The sequence below is a fragment of the Prionailurus bengalensis genome, chromosome E4 (assembly GCF_016509475.1).
Source record: "Prionailurus bengalensis isolate Pbe53 chromosome E4, Fcat_Pben_1.1_paternal_pri, whole genome shotgun sequence".
Taxonomy (NCBI): Eukaryota; Metazoa; Chordata; class Mammalia; order Carnivora; family Felidae; genus Prionailurus; species Prionailurus bengalensis.
Genome location: NC_057360.1, coordinates 15,106,610 through 15,130,829, shown reverse-complemented (window position 1 = coordinate 15,130,829; position 24,220 = coordinate 15,106,610). Strand labels below are relative to the sequence as shown.

General features: G+C 39.5%; 1 protein-coding gene across 1 annotated transcript; it reads left to right on the top strand.

Annotated features, from left to right (window-relative positions):
• The first annotated feature begins 617 nt into the window (after nt 1–617).
• Nucleotides 618–22,133, top strand: TNFSF4 (TNF superfamily member 4). Its single transcript, XM_043567942.1, has 3 exons — nt 618–1,121; nt 17,311–17,359; nt 19,096–22,133. Exons 1-3 carry the CDS (start codon nt 633–635, stop codon nt 19,443–19,445), a joined length of 888 nt encoding a protein of 295 aa, XP_043423877.1. The 5' UTR covers nt 618–632; the 3' UTR covers nt 19,446–22,133.
• The last annotated feature ends 2,087 nt before the right edge of the window (nt 22,134–24,220 follow it).

Sequence of the window (24,220 nt, the reverse complement as noted above, 5' to 3'; positions counted from 1 at the left end):
CAAAGCCTATTTGAATCAATTAATTTCTTCATTCATGCAAAAATTATGTAGGGGGAAAATGAAAAGTGGAAAGAAGAGGAAAACGTCAGGATACTCTTCTGCCTCTTTTCTGTTATACTTAAAATTAATCATATAAGCTTTTTCTAACTTTGCCTCAAGGGATCCAGTGAGAAAAAGACTGTAAGGCTGTCTAGCGCAGTGTCTGACAATAGTGGATGCTTGATATATACCAGTTTATTTATTATAATATAATGTACTAAAATCAGAGGATCTCCCTCCTTTATTGCTACATGATCCACCATCCTATTTTCTTCTTTTCTCTCTTTCACTTAAAGAATGGTCTGTGTGTGATTTTTAAAAAATATATGTATACATAATATATATAATTATTTAAAAATATTATATATATGTATATATATATATTTGTATTATGGTTCAATGCTTAGTTACCTAATAAAGTGCAGATGAGAAAGTACGTCCAACATTTTCCTTCAATCTCTTCTACAATTTAAGACATCTCAGGGAAGGGATAGAGGAACTCCTCCATCAACGGATCATGATTTTTATCTCTGTCAAGTGACCCACAATTTGGTTACTGGTGCAATGAGAAATTAAGAAATTAGCACACTTTTATGACTGTCATTTCGCAGTCACTCAAATCAGAACTGGAATGCCACAAAAACAACTCCCTGTTAGCCCAGAGAAAAAAAAGAAAGAAAGTAAAGGGGAAATTCAGATTAGTCACAAAGAAGTTCCCCCGCCTGCCTGCAGAAGCTGCAGTGTTAAAACTGAGAGAGTGTGCTCTGTTCTTTCAATTGCCTCTTATCTCTGGTCCCAGGACCTCTGTGTATTTTCTGATTGATAAGCTTTGTTTTCCCTTCCCCTCCTTCTTTGTGAGGAAGAGGTCAGTCCTCCATCAGGCTCCCCTTTGTTACAGTTTTCATCTTCCCTGCATCCAGATTGTGAAGATGGAAGGGGTCCAACCCCTGGATGAGAATGTGGGAAACGCACCAGGGCGAAGATTCCAGAGCAACAAGCTATTGCTGGTGGCGGCTGTAATTCAGGGGCTGGGGCTGCTCCTGTGTTTCACCTACATCTGCCTGCACTTCTATGCTTCCCAGGTAAGATGCTCCACTGGGCCCTTTGTTTCCTCCAGCTTGTGATGATGGTAGCTCCAGCAGCTACAGTCATTTGGAAATAGTCTGATGTCAAAATTCCTGATTGCCCCCCGACCTGCCCCTCAGGGATTGTAAAGTGTGGTCAAACACCCTCCTGTCTTTCTTTTCCTTCCTTCTTTTCAGTAGTGGCAGTGGTGGGGCACAGTGGAGGTAGGGCATGGGCACTGCTTCTGGATTCTTCTTTTCCTCGCAGTGCAAGAATCCTGACATTCCTTTATGAGCTGTCGCTTTGAAGCATGGAGCCACTGCTATACTTGCTTTACCCATTCTGCTAGTAAGCATCTGATCAGGGGATTAATATAAAAAGGAAACAAGAAAGGGACCAGTTCCACCTTTCCACTGCATTCATAAACCCCATAGGTGATTTGCTTTTTGAAGAATGCTGAAGGTACCAACATTAAGTTCCTTTAAATAGCTAACCTGTGTTTTTTAAGGGCGGAGATGTGCATGTTCACGTGCATATGCATACATGGCCAAATGATGACCCCACCAACTTAATCAGAGATTGTATTTCAGCTATTCTCTGCCAGTCACAACCTACAGACATCACTTTGTCTTCTTCCCACTTTGTCCAATGCATTGTGTAGTGGGTGATCATCTTTCTATGTATTTCCCCCACTTAATGCAGATATTCTTTCCCTTTTTCCTTCTCTTTGTTCTGATCCATTTTACATTATTTTTTAAATTTACTTGCTTATAACTACAAACATTATTAGGTCTTTAGGGATGCTCTTGACTACAAGAGATTCCACTAAAAAGGAAATAAATGTATAATCTTCCCATGGTCCCTTGTTGGGGCCAGTCTGATCATTCTTGTTTCCTTGGCAGGCTTCTTTGGGTTGGAAAAGCCTCTCCCTGGGAAAGGTGAGACAGTAGGAGGTTTCATTTCTGATGGCCATGTCAGAGACTGGGTACTTTAAATTAGACCAGGAGAAGATAAGCAGAGTCCTAGCCAATGCCTGGGCTTGTCTTTGTCTACCGGAAGTAGGGGTTTTTGGTGTATAGAGGCCGGCGGGAGTGCGGTTGTGATCACTGTACCGCAGAGAGGGCTCATGTTCCTAAATTCCAGAAGCGTAGCTGGTGTCATGTCAGGTCTGCAGACCAGCAAGCACAAGGTGCCAGTCCTCTCTTCATCCTGCCACACATTTCCTTCTCTGTGCAGAGCCCCTTGCGTGAAATTAGAGTAGGCGATTAGAGGGGAGGGCTGGGGGAGGAGCAACGTGTCCATGGCAGGATGCCTAAGACATAGACCGGAATTAGGCTTTTCTGAGAAGAAAACAAAGAGAATGACCAAAAATAGAACAGCTGAGTGCATTCACCAGGTCTAGGAGCCCTGAGAGTGCTTTTCAAACAACCACAGTGTTACATATTTCCTTACACCGTGGGATGATAAAAAGACAAGACAGATGGCCCCAGTCAAGGCTCAACAATTGCACCAGGGCTCTGAGCAGGAAAGAGAAAAAGGTGAAACAGCTCTATAGCCAGCTGGTGGCAGGGCCGCCCTGGACTGTCAATACCTAGGAGATGCTGAGGAGAGGGGTCCTTTCTGGCAAATCACCCAGTGACTAGGTGAACAGAGCTTGGAAGGAAACATAAGCACGAGTTTCTAGGATGCTCGAATTCACAGTGAGCCCATCGCTAGGAGAGAATTAGCTTTCTGTGATCCTGGCACAGAAATGGAAGCAAAGACCCAGGAGGTATGTTAGAGCTGTTTTCTCAAGAAATGTGCTCTCATATACTCAGGATACAAAATTTTTTTCTGGCACAGATATTTGAAATTCTTCACTTGACATTACCTTTAATTTTTTTTTCTTATTTCTTAGCTAGACTGTCTTAGCTAACATAATTTCTTGTACTGTTGTAGGCCCAAGGGCAGCATAATGGGTCCTTACATTTAATCTCATTTAGTCTATTAGGGGGAAGGATAGCATAGATGGGTCATGTGTATTCTCCCTGGAATTTGATCAAATGGTTGTGGCGGCAGTGTGTGTGTGAGTGTGCATGTAAGAAAGAGATAGAAAGAGAGAGGAGAGAAGGGTGTAGAGTAGCTGTTGAAAAAGGGACATAGACTGGTAGCCTTCCTAAACTCATTGATAAGCTGTTTGGAATTTTGGTTGAAATGGGGTTGAAGGATGGGGTTGGTGGTGATTTAAATCAAACCCCTACTTTTATAAAACATGGTATTTCAGGGGTGTCTGGGTGGCTCAGTCAGTTGAGTGTCCCACTCTTGATTTAGGCTCAGGTCGTGATCCCAGGGTCATGGGGTCAAGCCCTGTATTGGGCTCCATGCTGAGCGTGAAGCCTGCTTAGGATTCTCTCTCTCTCTCTCTCTCTCTCTCTCTCTCTCTCTTTCTCTCTCTCTGCTCCTCTCCCCCACTCACACACACTCTCCCACTAAAATAAAATAAAAAACAAAAAAACCACACGATATGCCAGTGATGTGTTTAAAGGGTGAAATTGAGCTGAAATGCTGATCATTTTTCCAGTTAAACTGGATCTATTTTATTGCAGGAAAACATATTTGGAAAATAATCATGATTTTTCTTCATTTCCTGGATTTAACTTTTAGCTTTATAAAATAACTGCCTACATGTAGAGGTCTGTAAAAAAATACAGATATAGCTATTAAACTTCATTTGACAGTGGGCTTTCTCTTCAATCAAGTTTATTTAATAACCTTTTGTTTTCCCACCACTCTGTTGAGTTTTATTTACTTACGTGAAAAGCAGAAGTTTGAGTTTTTGAGATGCGAGAAAGAAAGATAGATCTTACCCACTCCTTCTGTAACTTCCCTCTTTGGGCCTTGATTTACTCATTTTAACACAAGGCAGTTGGATCACATGAACAGAAAGATCTCTTACAGCTCGATATCCTGTGAGTATGTAGTTCATATATATATTTGTAGAATGGGTATGAGGATTTGAGAAATACAAAATATAAGTAAACAGGTTTTTGTGTCTAAGCTTATGGATTTATGCTTCTTAAGAAGGGACTGGGGGAAATCAAATTTGCACATATATTTGTAACTTGTACTTATTCACATATCATACACATATCAGATAACTTAATATGGGTTAGCTAAATGCCTTATTTAGAAAGGGGAAAGAAGTGGATGCCTTAGAAGAATATTCATGACACAAGTTATAAAATTGAGTGCTTCTGTCACTAAAGCCAATAGACATTTTTAGATATTTATTGGGACCACCATTTAAAATATCAGGCTCCCAATTGTATCTGTAGTTTCATCTGAGAACAATGGCAGAAAAAAGTTGACCTATGAAGCATGGAGTTTGTGTAAATTATATCCATGTGTCTCAGGGTTTTTGAAGCCAGGGCTCTTACGAGATTTATACCACCTTCACTATAGCACTCTATATAGGTGAGGGCTTTTAGTGATAATTTTGTTTTGAGATAGAAGAAGAGAGAGAGAGAGAAAGAAAGAGAGACAGAGAGAGAGAGAGAGAGAGAGAGAGAGAGAGAGAGAGAGAGAGAGACAGCACCTGCAAAATTGCATGTGTGAGCAGGGAAGGGGCAGAGAAAGAGGGAGACAGATCATCTTAAGGAGGCTCCACACTTAGCGGAGACTGACACCAAGCTCAATCTTGACCTGAGCTGAAATCAAGAGTCCGACACTTAACTGACTGAGCCACCCAGGTGTCCTTTTTTTAGTGATGATTCTTCAGCAACCCCCCAGTGAAAGTTTTACATTCCTTCCACTTTTACTGGTGGGAAGAACAAAAGTGGAGATGCTTCGAAAGTGAATTGACGTCTTCTGTACCAACAATGCCCAGGATTAGAATTCACAGTTTATTGATGAAATGTCAGGCTATAACTTGGACTTTTATTTGTATCATTTAGGAAGAAAAAGAGGTGTTTTTGCTTGAAAAATCTTGTCTCAGATTAGCTCAATTTAAATGCGTCCCCATGCAACCTAACAAGTTTTTAGAAATACTTTTTTTTAATGACATGCAAATAAGTGATTTCTGATACAACTGAGTTTGCATTTCATAAACAATTCTATGAGAATTGAAAAGAAACATCTGAAGGATTGAACTGATTTGTCATTAAATATTTTTCAGGTTTTTAGGGGAGGTACTGATAAAAACATACAGAATCTTTGGATTTTTGAGCAGGCATTAGACATAGCCTATCTAGAGATAAAACCCCATAAACTCAGAGATGGTAGAAGCTCGGGGATCAGGTAATGCTTCAGCTGATATTAGAACAAAGAGGGGAAATTCTTTAAACAGACAAGAGAGATGGTGTTGGGTAGGGGCAGAAGGCTTCCTTGTTCAGAATGGTTGAAGTGTTCATAGGGAAAAGTGGCAGATGAGGCTGAAAACTTAGGCAGGGGCAGATCACAAAGGGTCTTGTCACTCTTGCCAAGGGGCACATTTATTTATTAATATGCAAAAGAAAATACAGGAAACATTACTAAAATTGTTGCTTCTCCAAATTTCGCTTCTCTACTCTGTGGCCTACTTATTGGCAAATACAGAAAGTGAATCAAATCTCATATGGCACTAGGGGGCACCACAGTAAAACTAACCATTCTCAGATTTATTTATTTATTTATTTTTAAAGAGCTTATTTCTCAGGAAGCTAAGTGCTGATCCACGTGTAAGAGGATGAACAGTACCCGGGGGCCTAATATTGTTGACTATTTACACAGTGATGATATTTTCTCAGTGAAAAACTTAGATACATGTTCTACACAGTGATGATATTTCCTAAATGAAAGTTTTAGCTACATGTTCTCACCCACATATTCAAAATAGGACAGAGTAATTTGGAGAGATCATGTTGGAAAATGTCACATACATGTACAGATACAGAAACAAACATATCCACACATGCACAGGAGATCTGGAAAGCTTGGTATAGACCCAAGAGTATAATCTCCCAATTCCTTTTCTCTGATGTCAGCCCCTAACTACCAGCACCAAGTAAACCCAGCCTTGCCCAGGGCTGACCATCCTGCCCTTCCAATTCTATTTCTTTTAGTAGCAATTACTTCTGTGCCCTTCACTCTTACAGAAACTGCAGCTTTCCACTCTTCAGGGATTTTTCATTCATAGAAAATGAACATTAATCTTCTGGAGACATCTAGGCTAGAGAAGCCATGTACAATATTGTTTTCTTTTTTTTAATTTTTTAAATGTTTATTTATTATTGAGAGACAGAGTGTGAGCAGGGGAGGGGCAGAGGGAGAGGGAGAGGGAGACACAGAATCCGAAGCAGGCTCCAGGCTCTGAGCTGTCAGCACTGAGCCTGATGCGGGGCTCGAACCCACGAACCGCGAGATCATGACCTGAGCCAAAGTCGGATGCTCAACCGACTGAGCCACCCAGGCACCCCTGCAATATTGTTTTTATGTTATGTTTGGTGAGTGAAAATAAACAACTGAACTGCAAAGTAGAAAGGTTATTTCCCAGTCCCAGGTGAAATAGATGGTCCTGACACCCTATAGCTTGTGTGTTTTGTTTGTAACCATCCATACTTTTGATGTCCATATCTTTCCAGATGAAGGAATCAAAACACTTCTTTACATGAAATTACAAAACATCGCAAACTTTTGGAGGAGCTGTTGATATACAGGAGAGTGTGCTGGACCAGAAACTAGATGACTGGTTCAGTCCAGCCTTTTAACTTCATGACCCTAGGTAAATTCTGTAAAATTCCCAGAGCATCAGTTTCATCATTTCCAAAATCAGAATTTGGTTGTTGTGAGGAGCAAATGTTGTGTTGCAGAGCTTTGTAAATGCTAAGATTATTATTATTATTATTCATGAACATGCTTCCATAAGGCTAGGGCCACTAAAATGTTTACTTTGTGGCATGTATACACATGTATGCACACCCCGTGACCTCAGAAAGCGTATCATAGTTAAGGTTAACCTTAGCTTCATGAACACTGACTTTGCTACTGTAATTTTTAGGATTAAAAACAAGTCCCAAAACCCTTGTAATAGTGCTAGCATTTCTGAACATAGACTTCTAAGTGAGAGCTCACGACTGGGTGGGAGAAAAGAAGAGCAAAGGGGAGAAATTTATGAAGGCATAACAGTGTTATCGGGTTAGCATCCGAAAGTGGTTCAGAGATCTAAAATGACACACTTAGAACATGCCTATTCCACCTCCCCCCCCCCCAGTTTGGTATGTTTTATCCAATTCTCCAATGACTTGGTTGCCAAATAGAGTCGAAAATTACGTCTAGAAAAAGCATGCTATCTTTTTCATGATACTGGAAACATTGGGGATAGGGCTAGCATAATCAAATTTGCTTTCCGCAGACCTTTCATTCTAAGATGTAGCTTAGGTGGCTTGTTAATTGTATAAATTTGTCTAGCTTTGGTAACATGTAAATGCTATTTAAGAACATACTCTGGCCAATAGAAAAATGGACAGTAGGCTCAACTTTAATTCTCCCAACACTAATGTAGTGAGCATTATATATGATAGTAATGCTTCCTTCATTCCCTAAATGCAAACTGTATATGTGGGGAAGTGAGAGTCCAGTGAGTTTAAATGGTGTACCCTCAGGGCTGGGCTTTCCTGTAGGTATAGCTACGGCAGAGCCAGAGAAACCATCAAAGATCTGGATGAAGATGAGAGTGTCATAAAAAATTGAAAGCAAGCAGCAAAAACAGTCATTAAGGGCAAATATAAAAACCTGCTGGGTTATAAAATAAGTTGTAAAACACATACTGTACAGTTAAGTATATATAAAATATATTTATATATTTCATATTTATATATTTTATAAATTTATAAATATATGTTTTGTATATAAAATAAATTTTGAAATACTCATGTGTTGGGTGCTTAGTGTTTTTAGCTTCAAACTCCCCGAAAGTTCCTAACCTGGCCCTGTATACGGTACAATGAAGACTGGGAACGCCAAGATCTTTTTGGAGGGATAACTGAGGGCTGTCACTCCTGTTATTTCCAATAACAGCCCCTTGTTTTTGCAGATCTTTTCTGTACTTTTGTCCTCACTAATTCACTACCACCTTGAAGGCAGTTACACACATATTTGTGTCCAGTTTTTCAATGAGAAAATGTGAGGCTTGAGAGACTTGCTTAGGTTTACATAGAAAAGTCAAGGTTAGAAATTAAGACAAGGTCTAAATTCTAGTCCTGTCTCTTTCCATTACACTTGGCTAAGACTCCATGACTCTTGGTTTTACAAATTTTGTCTGGCTGTTTTAAAATTTGTTTCCTTTTCTGGCATTCGTAGTTTTTGAGGAGAAATTGAGGGAAAGATTTGTGACCTAGTATGGAGGAGGAAGATTCTTTTCTGAAAGAGAGTTAAATCTATTTATGCCAATGTAGGTAACATGATCAATGAAGCTTTAACAGTTGCATAATACCTTATGGTTGTTTTTATAAGACAGAATATTGCATGTCTGGTATATTCATAGATGAGAAAGGGGACCTCAATTTGGGTACTAGCTCATCTTTTTTTTCTGAGCCCGATTTTCTCTCTTTTATTATTATTATTATTATTATTATTATTATTATTATTATTATTTTAAATTATAAGGAGATTAGACTACATAATCTCCCTAGGCCTTTGTAATTCCGTCAGACTCTGATTCAAAGATTTACTTTAATGTGAAAGTGTGATTTGCCACTGCTTGTAAATACCTATTCAATCATGTGTTAGTTTTTTAGAGCTGCCATGATAAATTACCATAAACTAGGTGTCTTAAACCAGCAAACATGTATTTTCTCACAGTGCTGGATGGTAGAAGTTCAAAGTCAAAGTCTTTCCAGGGCCATAGAGAAGTCTTTCCTCTGAAGGCCCTAGAGAAGAGTCCTTCCCTGCCTCTTTCTGGCTTCTGGTGACTCCCGGGAGTCCTTGATCTTCCTTGGCTTGTAGTTGCATTACCCCAAGCTCTGTCACCGTCTTCGCCTCACCATCTCCATGTGTGTACCACTGTGTCCTCTCCTTTTGCTTTAAGGACACCAGTCATATTGGATTTAGGGCCCACCCTAATCTAGTTGGTCCCATGCTAACTTAACTAATTACATCTGCAAAGGCCCTATTTCCAAAGGAAGTCACAAACTGAGCTTCCAGATGGACATGAAAGGTGGGGGGGGGGGGGTGACACTATTCAAACCACTACAAACCTCTTATTCATTTACTTGTTTAACAATATCTATGGTTATTATTTTCCTGTCAGACACTGAGGAAACAGTGGTGAGTGAGATATGGTCTTCTTTGCCCTCCCAGAGTTTCCAACACAGTGGGGAAACAAGATGGTTAAAGAAGCAATAACAGTGTGTGAGACGTACTGGATAACCACATAGGGTACAGTGAGAAACTTCAGTAAGAAGCTTCACAGAAAGCTATCTACCTATGTCAGTACCTGGTTTCTTGACTGGGAGTATAAAGTGAGCACACTCCTCTTTTGCATTAGATGCTTTACTTCTCTTCCATTCCTTAAAAGAAAGGCTTTAGTTTTTTTAAAAAAACTTTTAAAGTTTTGTTGACATAAAATGTTACATTAGTTTCAGGTGTACAACAGAGTGATTCAACCTCTCTATATGTGTTCACCACCTATCTCCATACAGTCCTGTACTTTTTACTCCCATGACTTATTCATTCCATAACTGGAAGCCCCTGTCTCCTATTCCCCTTAACCCATTTTTCTGAACCCCTACATCCATCAATTTGTTCTCTGTATTTATAGATCTGATTCTGCTTTTATTTATTTATTCATTTTGCTTTTTAGATTCCATATATGAGTGAAAACATACAATATTTGCCTTTCTCTGTGTGATTTATTTCACTTAGCATTGTACCCTCTAGGTCCATCCATATTGTTGTAAATGGCAAGATCTCACCCTTTTTATGGCTGTATAATATTCCACTATCTATATCTATATCTATATCTATATCTATATCTATATCTATATCTATATCTATCTATATCTATATTTATATCTATATCTATCTATATCTCTACCTACCTACCTATCTTTATACCTATTAGGAAAGGCTTTAGTTTAAGATGTCATTGTCACCACCATGATCATCCCATGATGATTTTTATAAGTTACCAATCCCAGCTTTCAGCAGAATACAGGTTGAGGATTATTTAGGCTCATGCGAATGAGGCTAAGAGCTTCACTGCACAAAGAACACTAGAGATATCTTTGATTGTTCACTAACCATCAGAAGGAGTCACTTGAGAAGGAGACCTACTGCTTTTATTAAGGAAGAGGGATTTATTGTATTGAAAAAATCTGTTCAAAGGTCTTCTTATCACCCAATCTCCCAGGGTTTCTCTTGAATGTTGTGATTTGCTGAATCTCTGACATGGAAGAGTTCATGGGCATTGTTTATTCCACAGTGTGAATAAGCACTTCTTACTGCTTTTTCCATCAGTTTAACTGAGGTTGGACATCAAGAGGAGGAAATTAGAAACTGAGAAAGAGAAGGGACTTATAGATGGCTTCAAACCAGACCCAGGCGTTCCTATTCCCAGACGAATGCCTTGTCCGGTTCTACTAAGTTGCCCTCCCAAGGCAACAATCCCTCCTTTTTGTATAGCAAGTGAAATGGGGAATGAGTGACTTCAAATAGAAATATATTGCTTGTGATAATTTTGCTATTCCCTTTGTACTCAAGGAAGAATGAGGCAATTTCAAAAAACCTTGAGCAGTGTATAATGTTGGCTACAGCCAGTGTCAGCTCTATGTGATTATAGATTATAGATTATAGCCACTAGCTAAGGTCTGGGCATAGTCTAAGGGGCTAAGTTCCACCTTAGCTCAGCAAACATTATTTACTGAATGCCATTATGTTTGATGCATTGTAAGACTCATAATCATACAGTGGGTACATTGTTAACAGAGCCTTCCAGTTGCTTAGAGACTAGGCTTCTACAAGGATATTATGGTGGAGACTTATTCATTGGGGTGAAGAAGGGTGTTCTTAGAAATGTTTTGGTAGACTCCTCTGCCAATGTACTTTAAGGACTTCCCCAGTTAATCTGGAAAGGGAAACCCAGATACAAGAATACCCTTCCCTTGGGGATATAATTGGTTGTCTTAGGTCAGTCATATAATTTTGAAGGTATGTTCATGTCACCTGGATGCTTATGCTTCATTTGGTTGTTTACCTGAATACCTGGATTCCTCTTAGGAATCTGTTAATTGCTAAGCACTGAGGACAATGGAACCACAGTTCTTGTTCTCTGAGATAGGAGAGGGTCAGTAAATGGCTATTTGAGAGATCTCCATTACTAAGTAAGTTTGGCAGGAAGAGTGGAAGTGGTTAGAGAAAGCAGGCTACATTAGGATTTCACATGGGTTGTGTAGTTGGGAAGAGAATAAATAGTAGGAGAAAAATTACAGCAAAAAGGTGCCAGCAGTCACGGTGAAAGGTGGGGAGGAGCAAGAGAAAGTGTTTGGATGACAATTAAAACAGCTCTTCTTTGTGTTCATTAAATCCCCCACAAAAGACTCTTTATTAGAAGAGGTTTTCAAGGCCACACCTCTTCATCTCTAAGAAATGTACCTTTGGGGATATGGTTTTATGAATACAGAAGCCTCCCTGGCCAAAGTACCAGTTTTTGCCCATTCTTCTCATTCCTTTCTGAGTGGGCTCGTGAACTTCCCCGATCAGAGGCGGGCCCTTCCCTTTGCAAGGAGGCTGTTTCCACCGAGTGCACACACACATGTGGCAGGATGAGAGTCTACCTCCCCAGCCTACTGTAATGAGTTAAGTATGGAAAATTCCATCTTTCTTTTCAGAGGCTCCTTGAGACATACACCAACAGCTTGTGAGGTTGTGCTTTCATGAGCTCTCAGGTCTTCTCTACTGACATGCAGCCCAAGGTGGATGAGGCTCACATTCAGTGCGAGATGGCATGGTCAACTGGGGAGTCCCCCTTACAGATCTCTTTCCCCACCATCCAACACTGATTCACACCCCAGCGCACTCCCACACAGGATCCTGACACTGTAGCCTGACATCAAGTGAGGAAGGGCAAGGCCCACATAGTAAGTGTGGAGCCCACTTCCTGCTTTCATATTTGATGACTATCATTCCCTCCTGCCACAGATGCCCCTCTCCAGGACAAATGCCAAATGAGTATAAAGGTGGCAGCCTCCTGCCACATCCCAGTGAGTCAGAATTAGAAACTCACACTCTCCCAAGATGAGCCCTTGAATGAAGCATCACATTTTTGGGAACTCGGTACAGACTGCTAGGCAAACTCTAGCCATCAGATATGTCCCAACCATGTTCTTGGACAGTTCAGTGCTCAAGATGCTAAGAGAGGCCAGGAATGGACCTAATTCTGGCTCTTGTTTGCAGCACCTGCTTGCTTCCTACTTTGTACTTGTTCATGGGCCTGCTGCTCCATGCCAGGACAACTGAACCTAATCAGAGCCTCACTAGAAGTTTTGCCAACCTGTACAATACAGACGACCTTGTAGAGTTGTCTGAAGAGCTTTGTTTCTGGAGAACTTCTGGATATTTTGAGATATATATGAATATTTTGACAACTGTGTAAAACCTAATATTTATTCCTCATTAGTATTATGATGAAAATAATTCAAATTAATCTTGGACCCTCTGACAAATATTTTCATAGGTTTTGTGTTTTTTTTTTCTCTTAAGATAATACAGGATAAAGTGAAAAGTTATTATCAGGGACTGGAGTTCAACCAAATTCAAGTTAATACCTGTTTATTTGTGAGCAAGTTCTTAAGAGCATTGATTCTCATTTTCCTATCTGCAAAACATGGGTTGTTATTATTCATACTTAATAGGATTATTTTGAGCAGCAAATGAGGTAATGATTCTGAGAAAGAACAACCTAATGCATGGCATGTTATAAGTTCTTAGTGAATTTTTTTTTTTTTCTTGAATACCAAGAATGGTCTCATTTCTAGACCTTTCTTCCATAGAATGTCTTTTGCTTATCTGGTCCCTTTCTCTCTTTCAAGGCCCCTGTCCAAGTTTTTTCTCCTTGAGCTGCCAAAGCCTGCAGTGACTTTTTTATTCTCTGGAACTTTTTCACATACACTGTCTATTGATGTTTCCCAAAGGTTTTATGTAGAGGGAGGGTTTTATTTCCTCAGCTGGCATATGTTTGTCAAAAATAAGAATTGTGTGTTCTATTCCTTTCTGTTCCCAGAGTTGAATGAATGCCTGCCACACAGCAGATACTCAGTAATTGTTGATGCTGTTTCAAACCACCAAATAATATGACAATCATATTATTCAATCAACTACCAAATAATTCAGTAGAACAAACATTTCTTGTTTGCATCAAGGAAACGATTTCCTTTATACTTATGCTTCTGAGACCACTTCATTCCAACATCAGGACTATACTTTTTCTGATGTGCTTGACCTACATGAGTTTGGATTTCACCTTTGAGAATGATGTGGGTTCTTCAGACTTTCCAGCTTGTTCTTACATGGAAGCTCTCTGAGACCTTTGATATTTTCCCTTTTCTTTTAGTATCTGGAAAGGATCTGAGGATTTTGCTTTTCATCATGGTAAAAAAGACCATGTTTGTTTGTATGTGGGTAAAATAAATATCTTCTGATTGTTTTCTGGTAATTCTTTCTCATTAGGCCCGGATGCTTTTGTACTGTTTCTTTGGGCTACGAGAGCCAAAGAGCTAATATTTCAGGGACTTTGATAGTCTTTATTCACTATTGTAATAATTCCTTCATTTCATACTCATATATAAGGCTTGAGTAGTGTTGTGCTGAATAAATTAAGAACATGGATCTTGTCTTCCATGTGCATCCGAAAATAACAGCTGACATTTGTCGACTCCTACAATATTTCAGGCCATGTGGTGAAAATTCACAAACATTATATTATTTAATCTTCTTTCACTCTAAGATATAGATTTTATTATTTCCATTTTATAGGTGAAAAAAACTGAAATTTAGCAAGTTAGTACCAATTTCCCAAGGTCGTACAGCTAAATAGTCTTGTAGAGCAGATGAGACGTATGGTGGTAGAGTGGAAGTCAATAGAGAGTTTTTGTTTTATTTTGTTTTTTACCTTAGGATCCACTCTTGGTGCTGTACATTTTATAGGTTTTAACAAATGAATAATGGCACGTGCCCACCATTACAGTGTCATACAGAATAGTCTTACTACTCTGAAACTTCTGTACTTACCTACTCATCTCCCCCTGCTCCCTAACACCTGACAACCACTGATCTTTAACTGTCTCTATGGTTTTGTCTTTTTCAGAATGTTCTGCATTCAGAATCATACAGTATGTGGCCTTCTCAGATTGGCTTCTTTCACTTAGTAATATGCATTTAAGTTTCCTCCATGTCTTTTCATGGCTTCATAGCTCATTTCTTTTCAGCACTAAGAGTCCAATGTCTGGATATATCACAGTGTATTTATACATTAACTTACTGAAGAACATCTTAGCTGCTTCCAAGTTTTGACAATAATGAACAAAGCTGCTATAAACATTCATGTGAACAGAGTGACTTTAAACACTCACTGTGCGAGTGCAGAAGCCAAAAATCAGTTCCTGATTTAGGCCTTGAAGGTGGTGATATTTTGATGGATGGACACAGATGGAGGGACATTTTTGGCAGAGAGAACAAAGGAGGCAAATATATTTCAAATGCTCGCCAGCCTGATTGCTGGGTGCTTTCACATGTTTCTTACTTAAACTTCACAGTCATCTGGAACATTCCAATAGCAATTATTATGCCATAGTTTCACACAGATGAAGACTAATGCTCAGAAATAGTATATAATATCTCCAAATACACAGAGCTAGATAAGTCACAATTTGAACTGAATCTGACTCCCAAGTCTGTGCTCTCTGTCTCATCCTACCAGGCTCTAGTCAAGGGCAAAAAGATTGGAGAAAATGGTTGGCTAGAGCGTATGACATGGAAAGGATATGTGTGGTAATAAAGCTTGACAAGGAGGTTGGAGCCAGGCAATGGAGGGTCTGTTGGGAGGGTGGTTCACGGCAGTGGGGTAGTGAGTGTGAAGAATCAAATATGGAGGACGAAGGGAAAAGTGGAAGGGCACAGAAGAAGAGGAAAGGAGAATCTTATTTTATTTTACAACATTTCCTAGACTTAATGGTATTGATGCCAGTAAGAAAACTTCTGAGAATATGTAAATGTCTAATATTGGTCAATCTTCAGGAGAAGAAACAGGAAACCTGAGCCTGGAGTTCTGTTAGATCTACCCTAGAGAGGAAGTCACGTTGGCTTTCCTTGGTCTCAGAGAATGTCCTCTTGGTTATAACCACCCCTACTTCGTAAGGGTACTTCAAAACATTCAGAACTTCCTTTGATTTGCAGGGAGTGTTTGGAGAATCAGTCAAATAATTAAGTCATGAGGGCTTTTAGATCTCAGAGCTTGATGTAAACTTGGATGAAGAGCCTTCATGTTTTTCTATTTTATTAAAATTGACTTAGCACTGCAACTTTTAAAATCCAAATCATGGACAGTTAATGCTGGAAGAAATATCTGTGATCTTCTGGTAATTTTTAAAGATGAAAAAACTGACTTCTAGGAAAGTTATGAAACTTGCCTGGGATGACATTGTACCTGCCCCGCTGACATTAAAACCAAGGTTGCTGCATGCTGAAATGTGGCCATTCATGCTGGGACCAACCAGCTAGAGAGCATTGGGAGCATTTATTTACCCAGGGGATTATGGTGATAATGTAATATGCCCTTTGAGAGGCCCTCTTCCAGAACATTGCCTTAAGCATGAAGGATACTAATTTAGCTGTCACAAATAGTTCATGGAGGGGACAGACTCTCAAATCATCCTAAATCAACAGCTCTCTCCATGTGCTTACCACTGGCAGCTCTCAGAAAGGCTCTCCCTTCTTCCTACGCTGCCTGTTGGTTTCAGCTTGGTAAGGCTTGTGATGAGAAGGCTTAGAAGGGAAGTAGGGGATTCCTCATGTGTGTGGGCAGTCCCCAGTGGAATCTGCTTGACTGCAGCCACTGGTGTGCCAGGAGAATGGGAAGCAGGGATTCCACACCCCAGGGTATGAAAACAAATCCCTCCCCATGCCTTTGAGCAAAATGTCTTGCCAAAAATAATCTGTGAGAAGAGATGTTGTTCCAGGCAGGAGCAATAGGTGGTGCTTTTTGTTTTTCTTTTTAATTTCCTTTTTTAGTAGGTAATACAAGCATATGGTACAAAATTTTAAAAATATAAAAAAAGTAGACCATGAAAAGTAAGTGTCCCCCCCCATTCCTGACCTCAGGCTTCCAATTCCATTTTCCAGAGGCAATATTTATGATCCACTTTCTGAGAATTCCTTCAGATATATTTAATGCCCATACAAGCATTATTAATATTTTTTAATGTGAATGGTAATATATTTTATACATGATTCTGCCCCCTTTTTTTCACTTCATATATTTTGGAGATTGCTCTGTATTGAACTGCTTTGTTCTTTTAACCATCATATTACTATAGACATTTCATTTATTCAGGCTTCCTTTCTTCATTATTTTACCTCTCTTGCTGTTAAGTACTCGCTTGGTTCAAGTTAGGTTTTTCAAGCCATTAAACAAAAGAGAAAGAGCCAATGTTAGAAATATATGCACTCAAATCTACTGAATTCTGAAGGATTAGACCAGTTTCTATGGCCCGTATGATCTGAAGACAGGATAGTCTTACTCCTGTGTTGCAGTGAAAGAAGAAGTAGCCAGGAAGCTTCCAGAACTCATTCCCAGTGCATCCTGGGAGTTTGTGGCCATGGTGGAATGACTGGCCACAGCCTTCTGCATGAGGGGATCTCTGACTGAATGGATTTCTCAAGATGACTATTAAATGCTCTGTTATCCAAAGTGGGAAAGGGGGGCTTAGAGAGACAAAACAATATACTAGAGATGGGTTTGGCAGAGGTGAGGACAGATCTTAGATGCTTGCATGACAGAATACTCCTGGCTCATCTTAGGAAATGTTATAGAAAAGCAAGGGAGCAGGTACAAGTCTGGGTCTAATCTTCATAGAAAAAAATGGTCTCTCGTCAAGTCATTCCTTCTATAGCTCCTGCATTTCTGCTTCATAGGATATGATTTGTCAATTTCATTTGTTCACCTTTTTTCCTAAAAATATATCCTTTTTCCTCCATCAGGTGCCACCTCAGTATCCTCCAATTCAAAGTATCAAAGTACAATTTACCAGTAAGTATTGTTCAATTGATTCATGTTTTTCTTTAAAAAAAAAATGTTTATCCATTCATTCTGAGAGAGAGAGTGAGCAGGGGAGGGACACAGAGAGAAGGAGACAGAGAATCTCAAACAGGCTCCACACTGCCAGCATGGAGCCCTATGTGGGGCTCAATCTTACAAACTTTGAGATCATGACCTGAGCTGAAATCAAGAGTTGGATGCTTAACCGACTGAGCCACCCAGGCGCCCCTGATTCATGCTTTTAAATGAATCTTCTTTCTAGTCTCTTAATTTCTTCCCCCAAACAGGATCTCTTCCTATTCTTTGGGAAATATGAAATCCTGCAATTGTTAGAGCCTGCATGCTGTTTTCATTAGGGACAAAGAAAATGTATAAAGAATAAAAGGGAGTAATTAGTTACCAAATATATGCTTGTCACTATTAATCACTTTATATGCCTCTCAGGAAACCTCTGAATAGGAATTATTCTCATTTTTCGTAGGTAAGAAAACTAAAGGATGACTTTCCGACACATCATTTCCCACTAAGTTGATTATAGGACAATATTCTGTCTTAATGAGAGTTGGGAAGTCCCAAATATGAATGCAAGGTGATCCACTATTAGGAGAGCATTATTTGGATCCATGATTAGTATTAGGACAATCACCAGTAGTTTCTATATGGATATTCATTTGTTTCATTCATTCCCTTCATTTGCCTGAAGGGAAGTATATCTTGCCCTCCAAAAGTGGTCTTCATTTTCAATTTAAACTATGCCACCTGGGCCTGATGCAAATCAAGAATTAACTGAATTGTGCCCAAGAGTGGGGACTATTCTCTCCTATGACTAAGGGACATGGACCAGAGTGGGTAATCTGAGATGTGGTTGCTTGGCCATTCACAATGATATTGTGGCTGAGGTAGAAATAAAAGAAATTTAGTCTTTTTGCCTTACACTTGGAATGGCCCTACACAAAGCTACCAAAGCTATCAATCTGTGTCCTCCCCCATCCTTTATCTTCTCTCTCCTGTGGTAGTAACTTTCCCCAAAGCACTTTCCAGGAAAAACTAGCAATAAAAAGGTAAAATGGAGAAGCAGGTCTGTGTTCTTGAACTCTTCCACCTACATCGTATCGAGCAGAACTGAGCCCACAGACATTCTGGGCATGGCGGCATTATCAAACTTAAGTGACTGCTAGCAAAGGTCAGTAGTAAATGCTGTTGATAAGTCCAGTGCCCAGGGCATGTGGCAAACTTGCACTTCACAGTCAGGTGGAGAGAGGATAGGGCAGCATTAAGAGCAATTGCTTTGTGTGAATGGGGTGTGCAGGCCCTGGCAGGGGCACTCCTGCTACCCTTTGCCCTTGTCTATTCATTGAAAAAGGAAGGAAGCACTGAAGTGGCAACACCTGGTTTTGAAAAATCAGAGAAACTTCGAAGTGCCATTTCCCGCCACTGGTCTGTTGCGACCACTGCCAATTGCTCTAACCTCTTAGTTTTTGCATCCAGCTCCGTTCTGAAATCCTCTTGGCCACTAGTATTAGCTTTGCCTCTTCTTCCATTCCCCAGGTAAAGCAGACTCCAACCCTCATGTGGAAACACAATGCTCTCCTTCTTTTATTCTTTTCAAAAATCTTTCCCGATCATGTTCTCTTCATATGTTTTTAGATGTACTGGAAGATTGTTGCCCAATGCTGTGCTAAGAAATCATTCTTTTTTTTTTTTTCTTCTTGCCCTCCCCTCCTTAGAGTGTGGGAATGGGACAGGTTGCATCATCACATCCCCAAACAAGGATGAAACCATGAAGGTGCAAGACAACTCAATCATCATCAACTGTGATGGGTTCTATCTCATCTCTCTGAAGGGCTACTTCTCTGAGGAGCTCAGCCTCAGCCTTTATTACCGGAAGGGTCGGAAACCTCTCTTCTCCCTGAGCAAGGTCAAATCTGTCGACTCCATTGGAGTGGCCCATCTAGCTTTTAAGGACAAAGTCTACTTTAACGTGACCACTCACAATACCTCCTACAAAGACATCCAGGTGAATGGTGGGGAATTGATTGTCATTCTTCAAACTCCTGGTGGATTCTGTGCCTACTGAGGACCTGAGGGCTGCACCTAAGCCTGGCACCAGCAAGAACACTGAACTGGGGTTGGACAGGACTCTGATTCTTCTGTGGGAGTGGAGAAGTCGTCCTAGTTTAGCCCCCATATATGGCCACACGGGATGTGACCAGAAGCAGATCCCCTAACTCAGGGATATTTAAAACTTATTTTACATATGAATTAACTTTATTTATCTTCACATCTTCTAAATCACCTATCCCTCATCCCTGATGGTTGCGTCAAGCTTACTAGTTACCTCTACAAAAATGAGAAAATAGGTGCCCCTTCCTTAAGGCACATTATTTCTATTGATCAGGAAATTGTCATAATAAACTTTCTTTATTGAAAAAGACACTTGACTACCCTTTGGTGGAAATTTGACATCTGGCTTTATCAAAATGAAGAGGACAAAGGAAGGGGACATGAATCTGTCAAAGGTGGTATCTCTCCAAGATGAAATTAGTTGCTATTTGCATAGTACCTAAATACTTCTCTCATTTGGTGGAGTTCAAAAGGAAAATCATCTTGAGAACAGCTGCCAGGACTTGAAGACAGCCAGCTAAAGAATACTCTGTGCTCTGGGCTTTTTTTTTTTCTTTGCCACTTTGCTTTTCCAGCCTCCAATGTAATTAATAGAGATTTCCCTTCAAAGATGCTATGAAAAATGTAATCAGAAACTTCAGGAAAACTGTAAGAGATTTTTCCAAACTCGGGAGAACAAGATAATTTATTGTGAAGGTTATCTTTATCGCATGGGAGAGCAGTGAAACTGGACATCTCAGGGTAAAAGTAAGAGTTTAAATAGTCTGGGAAGGAAAAGACATAAGCAGGAGGCAAAGCAACCCATGTGCATTCTCCTGCTTATGCTGAATATACAATCAGCTCCATTTCTTGTACATGTATACCACATTGCTAGTTTAAAAAATGAAGCAATTCTTTTCTTAAACACAAATTTATGTTGAGACACTGAGAAGCTATTACATGAAAAATACTGACATCTGTCTACAATCACCGTCATATCATATATTATCTCACATTGATAATTGAGACTAGAATGACCAATAATCAGCCAATACCAAAAGGGGAAAAGATCCACTTATTTTTAATTTAAACATCCCTATGGATGCATCAGGCTTATGGCACTGTGGACAAACTTCCAATGATTTGTAAGAACTCAAATTTTTGATAAAATTTTTAAATGGCAGCAAATGTTCTTCTCCCATTTTAAATAGAGTGTATAACATAACATAGAATCTTTCTGGATGGTTCTGTGTCATCACAGTGATTGTACAGTGATATCTTCAGGATCTCCAGAAAGGTGGAAGGCAGTGTGCCCCTACACTAAATGGCCTCAATTACATTTTGACTTTTTCCTATCTATTTAACACAGTTTTCCATGTGTTTTATCTATGTCCACCTATGTTCCTGCACCCTCTATTTTAATCTGTTATGGAGAGAAGCTAAACAAAGATGCATCATAAAAAGAAGCTAAATAAGAGAAATTGTGCATAAGAGTAACCAAGCTCTGAGTGGCTGCCAAGGCAGTCACATACTCATGATCATGATCATGACCATGAGCATAATCATAGGTAAACATTAGTGGAGGGTCTTCTGTGGACCAGGCATTGGTCTAAATGCTTTACATGAATTGTTCTGAGCAAGATACTCTATGACATTTGTCTTAACTACTCAGAGAATTTAAATCTCTGTGTGTCGGTGTGTGTAGGGTGTGTGTGTGTGTGTGTGTGTGTGTGTGTGTGTGTGTATTTCTTTGTTATTGACTATGGTCTGCAAAGTTGAAGTTACTCAATGGGTGATATCTAATAAGTAAATGTTTATGACTTAGATAATATTTAAGAATATATATATTTACTTTTTAAAGTTTGAAATGTCTAACTATATTTCTCCTGGACATGCACATTCCAGGCCTAAGCATAATTGTTCTGTGGGTTATCTGTCTTTGGTGTCATGGTCCTTCCTCACAGATGCCCACTCCCTTTGGGTACATGTGGCTTGCTCTTCCCATGCTGGCCTCCTTTGGCCATGCAGGGATTTTATTTTGCCATGCACCAGCTTCACCCCCTCTCCCACTCTACCCATCAAAATATGTTTGTCCTCTTTAAGTCATTCCTTCAGAAAGATCATTAATCCTTCTTTGGAGACAACAAAGTTTTGTGGAAAGAGAGCTGAATGAAAAGTCAGGAGATTGAAAACCTAATTTGATTCAGTCAGTAACTAGCTATGTGACCTTAAGCAAGTAACTTCCCATTTTTGGATCCTGTTTTCCTCTCCTGTTAAATGATCATTTTAGAATCTTATAGTGCTAACTGTGAATGTACATACTAAATGTCTACATACTGGTTGCTGTGAGTCAAGATGTATAGCCTTGGATTTTTTTTTCTTAGACAAACTAACATCTTCACTCAGCCTTCTTGAGGATTCTTTCAAAAAGCAGCTGCAATCGTTACTTAGTAACTTTCTGTTTAGGGAATGGCTTAAGGGATTCCAATCTTGATCCAAAATCATAATTTGTTCTTAAGCATACTGGGCAGGTCCCCTATTTTAAGACATAATTTTGTAGTTAGTGCTTTTCTGGCTCTCAGGAAGTATTAATATTGATATTAATAATATAGCTAATAATAATATTGATATTTACATGGAAACAAAAGATTTCAGAATTCACTACTGGCTAAAGTGCTGCAGTTTTTATTTATCCTTCTCTTCCTTTCTTTGTTATGATCAGCTAATTCCTTGATGAGGGAAGGATGGGGCACGTGTTCCAGTTTCCTAACTGCTTCCAATTTCTTTTTTTTTTTAATTAAAAAAAAAATTTTTTTAACCTTTATTTTTGAGACAGAGACAGAGCATGAATGGGGGAGGGGCAGAGAGAGAGGGAGACACAGAATCGGAAGCAGGCTCCAGGCCCTGAGCCATCAGCCCAGAGCCCGACGCGGGGCTCAAACTCACGGACCGCGAGATCGTAACCTGAGCTGAAGTCAGATGCTTAACAGACTGAGCCACCCAGGCGCTCCAACTGCTTCCAATTTCAACCATCGGAACTATGTCCGGGGATACAACTATCCAAATTCCATCTTTGCTTTTGAAAAGATATTCACTAGAAGTCCTTAGGGCTCCTCTTCTTGTTCATGATACTGATTCAAATACAATTCTACTATGTACTGTTCTTCTTTCTCTCAGGAATTCTTGCCTCATTTCTAAACCTGGGATGATTTCTTTGAGTATTATGTCCCTTCTCCTTAGTAGTAATTACATCCTAAACCTTATTACTCTCCTTATCTGTAAAATGGGGATATTAATACATACCTTCTGGAGTTTTGTGACCCTGAGAGTACCCGACATATTGTCTGAAACATGGTTGGTCTCAATACCTAATAACTATTAATTTACAAAAGTCACTTTAAGTGCCAAAGGAATAAAAGAATTATGGGGTTTAGTATGAGAGATCACTGAAGCATAATGGAAGAGCCTTGTAGGATTTAGACTGGAGAAGACAGAAGGAGAACACAGCTGGGGAAGAACAGTATGTACAAAGGCAAAGGGGTAGGACTTCTCATGGTGTTTTCTGGGGACAAGGAGCTACCACTATGGTTATGGCACTCATTCACTCATTTCTTTGTTTGAGCATATTCTATTTTTCCAAGACAGGAATTTGTGTTTGGTCATTGTGGGAGATAGGATTAATGGGTAGTTTGAGGATAAAATATTGGAGGTGTAAAGACAAAACTGAGAATTTTGGATCATGTCTTACAAAAGGAAACACAGGTTTTTGAGAAGAATTTATCACGGTTTTGGAAAAAGTCTAAGTTCTTGTCAGTGTCACTTTTTCATTTTGACCCAATTCATAGGAGAATCTTACTTTCTGTCAGTTGAACAAAAGCTTCAAATAACTTTAACTAGAAAAAAATGAGAAAAAGAAATTTCATAATAGCCACATTTTTAATACTTTCAGAAAAAGACATATAGAAGTTTTCTTATTAAATTCAAAGTAAATGTTTAATAAAGATTACACTGGGTCATTTTTAAAATATTACATATTTTCTAAAAAGTAGTATTAAAAAAAATATCAACCTGAGATGTTATGAGCACTAAAAAATAATCCCTGGGGATTTCAATCTCTCTGCACATTTATTTGTTTTTGTTTTAAATATACCCTGTTTCTAAAATTAAATTTTTGGCAGTGCTTTGAAATTGCCTAGTTCTGTCTGTCTATCTATCTATCTATCCATCTATCTATCTATAATTTTCTTTCACTGGCAGTAGCCTCACTCACAGAGTTTGTGGGTGGCTTGGAACCTCTCCCTAGGGTTCCTAGTAACTAGCCATGGTGGCTGTCATAGCCACTCATTCAATCTGTGATCCATGGGATCAAAACATGAAAGGATATGGGTAAAATTTAAATGTAATTATTACTGAGGAGAACTGACACATGAAGCCTATAATGCTTTACCACCACCACTCCCCTCCCCCCTCCAACAAAAGCTGGTTGGATGGTTCTTTTTAATCTTGAAGGCATGGCATGTAAGGACCTTTAGTTCTGACTGGTGCCTGGGGGGACAATTAAGGTAGCATTCTATCTGGAAGCTGGCAGGGAGTTGACATAGGAAGAGGATGCTAAGCATCCAGGGTATTCCAGCTTTCTGCCACAGTCCTTGAGATATCTGAAGCCATTGTGCATGAGCACAGTTAAACATGGTCCTGACCAGCATTTTGGTTAATGGAACTGGTTGACTTTGTTTATCTTTTCATGGC